The 8,920-nt window shown below is 37.3% G+C and overlaps 1 protein-coding gene across 6 annotated transcripts in view; it reads left to right on the top strand.

Annotated features, from left to right (window-relative positions):
* The window catches only part of LOC123705907 (tensin), a 69,791-nt gene extending 60,871 nt beyond the window's left edge, over positions 1–8,920 (top strand). For 5 of the 6 annotated variants that reach the window (XM_045654996.1, XM_045654999.1, XM_045654998.1 and 2 more), the window contains 10 exons: positions 369–656; positions 859–984; positions 1,196–1,322; positions 1,535–1,689; positions 5,772–5,944; positions 6,247–6,502; positions 6,825–6,981; positions 7,299–7,471; positions 7,696–7,810; positions 8,020–8,920. In XM_045654996.1, the coding sequence (XP_045510952.1) occupies positions 369–656; positions 859–984; positions 1,196–1,322; positions 1,535–1,689; positions 5,772–5,944; positions 6,247–6,502; positions 6,825–6,981; positions 7,299–7,471; positions 7,696–7,810; positions 8,020–8,058 (1,609 nt within the window). In that variant the 3' untranslated portion in view covers positions 8,059–8,920. The remainder of the gene's footprint in view (positions 1–368; positions 657–858; positions 985–1,195; positions 1,323–1,534; positions 1,690–5,771; positions 5,945–6,246; positions 6,503–6,824; positions 6,982–7,298; positions 7,472–7,695; positions 7,811–8,019) is intronic. The other variant, XM_045654997.1, reaches the window with a different exon arrangement.

Genomic DNA, 8,920 nt, shown 5'->3' on the forward strand with positions numbered 1-8,920 from the left:
GTCGTTACTGTGACCCAAACAAGTTGCTATTTCGAGACTATTAGTCGCCATAAACGGTCGACTGTCGCACCGCAAGCGACTGATGTTGGTACCTACGCCTAAACACATTTCCTAAACTTATGTGTAAACTTTACATCTGTATCCTATGTTCGTAAACAATAAAAGCATATTTAAAACTTTCTATTTAAAGCCATGAGGCCTTAATAACGAAAAGATAGTCGTATTTTAGTGCAATGAGATACCAATGAAATCCTGTTACAATTTCAAATATAATTTGTATAGTAAAAATTAACGATTGGTGATCTTTAAGATCTCAATGAAATTAAGAAACGCAATAAAATTACTAATTCTTCTAATTTTATCATTAGATGGATGAATGGCGATGCGGAAAGAATAGAACGGCCACCAAGCAGTGCGCGGAAAATACAAGAGAATGACACATGGCGGTCGACAAGCACGATCGGGTGGCATGAGAGCTCTCGGAGTCGGGAACCAAGAAGATCAGAGAGTGGAGTCGAATTTAACTCGGGTCTCACATGGCTTCAAAGGCAACAGCAGAAGTTAAGGGAAAGGAAGGAGGCAAGAGAAAGAGTCGCTCGACTGCCGTTAGAGTGGGACGCTCCTTCAAGACATGTGCGACGGTCTGCTAGTCACCGGTAATTTATTTCACTTTGTAGTGTTCAAGAGTTATACGATAAGCTATAGGTAAAAATAATAATAATGTATATTCTCAAAATCTTGTTTGACCTTAACAAGATAAGAATATTTATCGACAAATTGCTTTCATCTGGAATTCCATCCAAATCTAGATAAATATTTTTTCAGTTTGATTAACAAAATAAGTCTTAATTCATTCAGTGTGGACGGATACACGAGCGATACCACGGCGTTTGCAGACGACGACGATGACTTCAGCGTCCCCTTGCATGTGAACACGCGCACGATCCACCGAACAGACAGCATCAGCCCTCAAGCTCCAGACAGGTAAAATTGAATTAAAACTACCGTGGCTTTAAGAAAAAGCAAAAATGTTACGATTATAAACCATTTCTAAATGTATTATTCCACAAAAAATACTTTACAGTTCCATTACTTTACAGTCTTTACAAAATCCGGTCGTAGTTAATAACATTGAATAAAATTATTCATTGTAATTGAATTGTACATGCAATGTTAAATTCTTAAAACATTACAGGACCTCATCTAGAAAGTTCATGTATGAAAAGATGACAATGCGTGAGTGGAGTACGAGCAGTACACCGACGAGCACCACCGCGCCCGGTCTCTTGTCTCTTGCAGAGCCGCCTCATAATGATTCCACCGTAAGTAAAAAGCTAAGCTATGGAATATAAATTTAATATTTTATAACACTATGTTGAATATATACAGTAAAATATATTTGAAGTTCAGACTTCAGTTTTGTTTTGCAGTTTGCTAAAATATGTTAATTAATTTAAGAGAACTTGATAAATTTACTGGCAAATTTACCAATATTCAGGGCAAGCAATTGTTCTTAAGTTACGTTATTCCGTAGATCCGTGAGCGAACAGAGAGCTGGTCGCGCGCAGAATCCCGCGCAGAGTCGCGCGCCGGCACGCCCGCGTTCCCGACGCACCCGCGCACGCCGTACCCCCCCACGCCCACCCCCTCGCTATCCGCGAGACCTCCCCGCTCCCCACCATCTACAAGGTACGTAGTGTTGTTAAATATCGATAAACGATGTGTCCAGTATGAACCATATTGTGATCCTATCAGCGTAAAACTACTATCAATAAATTAGTAGAGTTCAAGGTATAAATTTATAAAGGATAGAAAAAATTCGATCACGAGGCGGGACTTGAACCCGCATCCTTCGCGCCATTCCGGGGCGGATGCCTAACCAACTCAGCCACTCGTGACCCGCCTGAGCAATCGAATTTATTCTATCCTTTCAGTTTTATGTGTCTTAAGGGACACACCGCGCGCCATCTATTGAGATGATTTAACAACCATTTCAACCAATATGAAGCACTTTTCAGTGAATACAATATTGTAACGATGGAACACGACCTTTTCTTGAATTTATATTTTTTGGTTTTTATGGCATTCAAATGCTTTATAAATATAAATTTATAAAGGATAGAAAAAATTCGATCACGAGGCGGGACTTGAACCCGCATCCTTCGCGCCATTCCGGGGCGGATGCCTAACCAACTCAGCCACTCGTGACCCGCCTGAGCAATCGAATTTATTCTATCCTTTCAGTTTTATGTGTCTTAAGGGACACACCGCGCGCCATCTATTGAGATGATTTAACAACCATTTCAACCAATATGAAGCACTTTTCAGTGAATACAATATTGTAACGATGGAACACGACCTTTTCTTGAATTTATATTTTTTGGTTTTTATGGCATTCAAATGCTTTATAAATATAAATTTATAAAGGATAGAAAAAATTCGATCACGAGGCGGGACTTGAACCCGCATCCTTCGCGCCATTCCGGGGCGGATGCCTAACCAACTCAGCCACTCGTGACCCGCCTGAGCAATCGAATTTATTCTATCCTTTCAGTTTTATGTGTCTTAAGGGACACACCGCGCGCCATCTATTGAGATGATTTAACAACCATTTCAACCAATATGAAGCACTTTTCAGTGAATACAATATTGTAACGATGGAACACGACCTTTTCTTGAATTTATATTTTTTGGTTTTTATGGCATTCAAATGCTTTATAAATATAAATTTATAAAGGATAGAAAAAATTCGATCACGAGGCGGGACTTGAACCCGCATCCTTCGCGCCATTCCGGGGCGGATGCCTAACCAACTCAGCCACTCGTGACCCGCCTGAGCAATCGAATTTATTCTATCCTTTCAGTTTTATGTGTCTTAAGGGACACACCGCGCGCCATCTATTGAGATGATTTAACAACCATTTCAACCAATATGAAGCACTTTTCAGTGAATACAATATTGTAACGGTGGAACACGACCTTTTCTTGAATTTATATTTTTTGGTTTTTATGGCATTCAAATGCTTTATAAATATAAATTTATAAAGGATAGAAAAAATTCGATCACGAGGCGGGACTTGAACCCGCATCCTTCGCGCCATTCCGGGGCGGATGCCTAACCAACTCAGCCACTCGTGACCCGCCTGAGCAATCGAATTTATTCTATCCTTTCAGTTTTATGTGTCTTAAGGGACACACCGCGCGCCATCTATTGAGATGATTTAACAACCATTTCAACCAATATGAAGCACTTTTCAGTGAATACAATATTGTAACGATGGAACACGACCTTTTCTTGAATTTATATTTTTTGGTTTTTATGGCATTCAAATGCTTTATAAATATAAATTTATAAAGGATAGAAAAAATTCGATCACGAGGCGGGACTTGAACCCGCATCCTTCGCGCCATTCCGGGGCGGATGCCTAACCAACTCAGCCACTCGTGACCCGCCTGAGCAATCGAATTTATTCTATCCTTTCAGTTTTATGTGTCTTAAGGGACACACCGCGCGCCATCTATTGAGATGATTTAACAACCATTTCAACCAATATGAAGCACTTTTCAGTGAATACAATATTGTAACGATGGAACACGACCTTTTCTTGAATTTATATTTTTTGGTTTTTATGGCATTCAAATGCTTTATAAATATAAATTTATAAAGGATAGAAAAAATTCGATCACGAGGCGGGACTTGAACCCGCATCCTTCGCGCCATTCCGGGGCGGATGCCTAACCAACTCAGCCACTCGTGACCCGCCTGAGCAATCGAATTTATTCTATCCTTTCAGTTTTATGTGTCTTAAGGGACACACCGCGCGCCATCTATTGAGATGATTTAACAACCATTTCAACCAATATGAAGCACTTTTCAGATTTATATTTATAAAGCATTTGAATGCCATAAAAACCAAAAAATATAAATTCAAGAAAAGGTCGTGTTCCATCGTTACAATATTGTATTCACTGAAAAGTGCTTCATATTGGTTGAAATGGTTGTTAAATCATCTCAATAGATGGCGCGCGGTGTGTCCCTTAAGACACATAAAACTGAAAGGATAGAATAAATTCGATTGCTCAGGCGGGTCACGAGTGGCTGAGTTGGTTAGGCATCCGCCCCGGAATGGCGCGAAGGATGCGGGTTCAAGTCCCGCCTCGTGATCGAATTTTTTCTATCCTTTATAAATTTATATTTATAAAGCATTTGAATGCCATAAAAACCAAAAAATATAAATTCAAGAAAAGGTCGTGTTCCATCGTTACAATATTGTATTCACTGAAAAGTGCTTCATATTGGTTGAAATGGTTGTTAAATCATCTCAATAGATGGCGCGCGGTGTGTCCCTTAAGACACATAAAACTGAAAGGATAGAATAAATTCGATTGCTCAGGCGGGTCACGAGTGGCTGAGTTGGTTAGGCATCCGCCCCGGAATGGCGCGAAGGATGCGGGTTCAAGTCCCGCCTCGTGATCGAATTTTTTCTATCCTTTATAAATTTATATTTATAAAGCATTTGAATGCCATAAAAACCAAAAAATATAAATTCAAGAAAAGGTCGTGTTCCATCGTTACAATATTGTATTCACTGAAAAGTGCTTCATATTGGTTGAAATGGTTGTTAAATCATCTCAATAGATGGCGCGCGGTGTGTCCCTTAAGACACATAAAACTGAAAGGATAGAATAAATTCGATTGCTCAGGCGGGTCACGAGTGGCTGAGTTGGTTAGGCATCCGCCCCGGAATGGCGCGAAGGATGCGGGTTCAAGTCCCGCCTCGTGATCGAATTTTTTCTATCCTTTATAAATTTATATTTATAAAGCATTTGAATGCCATAAAAACCAAAAAATATAAATTCAAGAAAAGGTCGTGTTCCATCGTTACAATATTGTATTCACTGAAAAGTGCTTCATATTGGTTGAAATGGTTGTTAAATCATCTCAATAGATGGCGCGCGGTGTGTCCCTTAAGACACATAAAACTGAAAGGATAGAATAAATTCGATTGCTCAGGCGGGTCACGAGTGGCTGAGTTGGTTAGGCATCCGCCCCGGAATGGCGCGAAGGATGCGGGTTCAAGTCCCGCCTCGTGATCGAATTTTTTCTATCCTTTATAAATTTATATTTATAAAGCATTTGAATGCCATAAAAACCAAAAAATATAAATTCAAGAAAAGGTCGTGTTCCATCGTTACAATATTGTATTCACTGAAAAGTGCTTCATATTGGTTGAAATGGTTGTTAAATCATCTCAATAGATGGCGCGCGGTGTGTCCCTTAAGACACATAAAACTGAAAGGATAGAATAAATTCGATTGCTCAGGCGGGTCACGAGTGGCTGAGTTGGTTAGGCATCCGCCCCGGAATGGCGCGAAGGATGCGGGTTCAAGTCCCGCCTCGTGATCGAATTTTTTCTATCCTTTATAAATTTATATTTATAAAGCATTTGAATGCCATAAAAACCAAAAAATATAAATTCAGAGTTCAAGGTAATTGTACCTATATCTTTAGTGTCTAAAATTTGGTAAATTCAAACATTTATTTCACTAAATTTCGAATCTTTAAAATACAGAAAAATAATAACTTCCCACCGATTCAGAAAGCAGTAAAATATATTTAAATAAATAATATGTAAAAAAAATGTATTTAGTAAACAGTACTCCTGATTCTTTTAACTATTTCTAGAGATTAGGTACTTACTACTTTCCTATACTATTAGGTTTGGTTAGGTTTTCTGGAAAAGCTAATCATAATTTATTTTACTAAACAGGAAAGATCGTGAAGGCAGCCCGGAGTCTGAATACCGGACGTTTAACGGCAGCAACGGGTCACGGCGCTCTAGCCTCAGCGGTTCCGAGCTGCAGCACGTGGCGCCAGATCGCGTGCGGTTCGCACGGGATACCAGCCATTACTGGTACAAGCCTAACATATCACGGGATGACGGTGAGTGATCTTATACCCACGATACCTTTATGAGTAAAATTGTTCTTATTTATTGCCATACTACAATGAAATCTCAATAACATTGATTAACAATTTAGTTAATAATAATTTTATTATTTATTTGCTTTAATATGCCATAAAATAGTATTTCTCAGTGATATTTCTATGATAAGTAAATATATTTTGTTCCCATAATTCTTATACATGGTAGAGAATTTTACCATCTATTTCGTTAATAAATAGACAAATAAATGAATGAATATTATACGTGACACTTTTTAATCTTCCATCTCTCCCAACAGCCGTTGCCGCGCTTCTTCAGCTAGAAGAGGGTGCGTTCATAGTGCGCGACTCGAACTCGTTCCCGGGCGCGTTCGGGCTGGCGGTGCGCGCGGGCGGCGCGGGCGGCGTGCGGCACTTCCTCGTGGAGCCGACCGCGCGTGGTGTGCGGTTGCGTGGTTGCCCCGATGAGCCCGTGTTCGGATCGCTCTCAGCGCTCGTGTACCAGCATACTGTTACGCCATTGGCTCTGCCTGTACCACTTAAACTGCCTGATAGGTGAGTTAAATAACAGAAATAGTATAATAATATCAAATTGACAGGTTTACGAAAACAGTATGACAAATGTATTATACCTACAGCGAACAACGTTAATGATTATTATCTAACTTTTATTAAAGCAATAATTTACTTACACTAGTAAGTTTTTAAGTTACTAGTGTATGTTTTTAAATTATTGCTTCAAAAAAAGTTTCGTAGCGACTCCTTTTTACCTCATGACGGACATTAAACCCAAGTTATTAATTTTACGTATTCAATAATCTTTAGATATTCATTAGTCATTACCAACGATTTTAACATGATATTATATTTTTATCAGAGATCCTTGGACTGGTGGCAGTGCGAACGCGGCCGCTCGCGCTTTACTCGCGACGGGCGCGGCTTGCAATGTGCTTCTCTTGGGCTCCGAAAATACAGAAGCCCTGACTGGACCCGCTGCTGTTAAACGCGCTGTACAGAATATTTTACAGAAAAAGGTAATGTAATGTATAAAGTTAGTACATAAGAATACTTAATTCTTTCATGTTCTACATGTATCTCCTGAGGATGCCGTCTCAATTTTATTCGTCAAATAGGTACTTATCTCAATTCTATCGATTGCATGTTTTATAATATATAAGATACATTTCCCACATAAAATTATTTAAAAAATAATAGGCAAACGAATCAATAACATTTTTATTTTATCAATTATTTTCTCAGTAAGTTATTAGTATATAATATTTTAGTATATATAATATTTTAGTATATATATTTTAGTATATAATATACTAAAATATGTCATTCTTTACAGGGTTTAGCACATGTAGTCCACTTCAAAGTCTTCGGCGGTGGTATAACGTTAACGGACTCAGCTCGGAAACTGTTCTTCAGGCGACACTACCCATCCAACATGGTTTCTTACGCCGGCCTGGACCCTGACGAGAGGCGGTACACTTACGTGGATAATGGAAAACAAGGCGAGAAGTAAGTTCTCCAAGATTAGCAAAGTTTCAGAGTATTTTAAACATCAATTAAAAGCTTTAAACATCAATTGAAAGCATAGTTCTAAGTTCTAACATGTTGGAAATTACGTAAAGAAACTCTTTTTTTCTGCTCTCCTGTAGAACGTTAAACATTTAAACTTGTTCCTTTATCTCTTTAAGATAATAAAAAATGGGGGTTTCTAATAAATTATTTCTTTTACATAGGCGTATCTTTGCGTTTGTGGCTCGTTCTACGTCTGGAGCGGACAACCAGTGCCACGTGTTCGCTGAACTAGAGCCGGAACAACCCGCTACTGCTATCGTTAATTTTGTGAACAAGGTAATATTATAGATTAATTCCTTAATATACGTATAGTAGAACGATAAGTACGAGAATAAAATAATATTGAATAAAAAAAAAATATTTTATTTTATTTTTGTATACTTATGTCGTTTTCTGTAAAATAGTTTACAGAAGTCGATTCCTGCCTCGTTATCGAATTTTTTCTATTCTTTAAAATATTTTACAACAATTTGTTATTTTTTCAGGCTTTGCTCGGTAACACGCAGAAGCGAGACATCATATAAAGCAGAAAAAACGGAATCAAAAATGCAATTTTTTCAGTTATTAGTCCATTGGATGTTGTTGGCTAATACTCACTGTAAAGAAGTGTTAAACACAAATAATATGCATATAACATGAGAGAAGAAAATAAAACATATTTTATTAATTTATAAAAATTATTCCACTTTTATTTATATTAATATATAACGGTAATTTTATGAACTTGGGTTTGTGTGGATTATTATTGATAAAATGGTATCAAAGATTTAATTTGAATACGCTTCATATTCACCAAGTACAATTTACTGTTTATTATAATGTAGTTAATGAATCATCTACAACTAAGGTAAATTATGTATTAATAAATTGTAGGTTAGCAAAACTAACTAGTCTCATTATTGTTTAACATAGTGGTAGTGATATGACACGTGCCTAATTTCATACATGTTAGCTTTCATCCAAATTATTAAAATAGAGCTTAAACAAGCATAAATAGTTTATGTCAATTATAATAACGATACGATATATGCATGGATGTTGTAATGTGATTGGTTATTATTTGTGGCGAATTTAATTTAAGCTTTGTCAATAGTACAACGAAATAACTTTTATCTGCCTCCATAAATACAACGCATTTCCAAAGGTTCCTTAAATATAATAGTCGTGAGTCACAATACTGAAAGTTTCGCCAGAATTTTCAAGAAAATATAAGGAATCGTATATGTATTATAAAAACGCCTTAACAGTGTTCTTATCGTAGATAATGTTACACCAGTGTATAAGTACACAACGAAACCCAGTTATAAGTTTAATTTAACACTAATTATAATAATTATTGTTGTAAAATGTATTTATTGGTTATAATAAATTCATTTATTGTCTTTA

Source organism: Colias croceus, chromosome 3, assembly GCF_905220415.1.
Source record: "Colias croceus chromosome 3, ilColCroc2.1".
NCBI classification, from domain to species: Eukaryota; Metazoa; Arthropoda; class Insecta; order Lepidoptera; family Pieridae; genus Colias; species Colias croceus.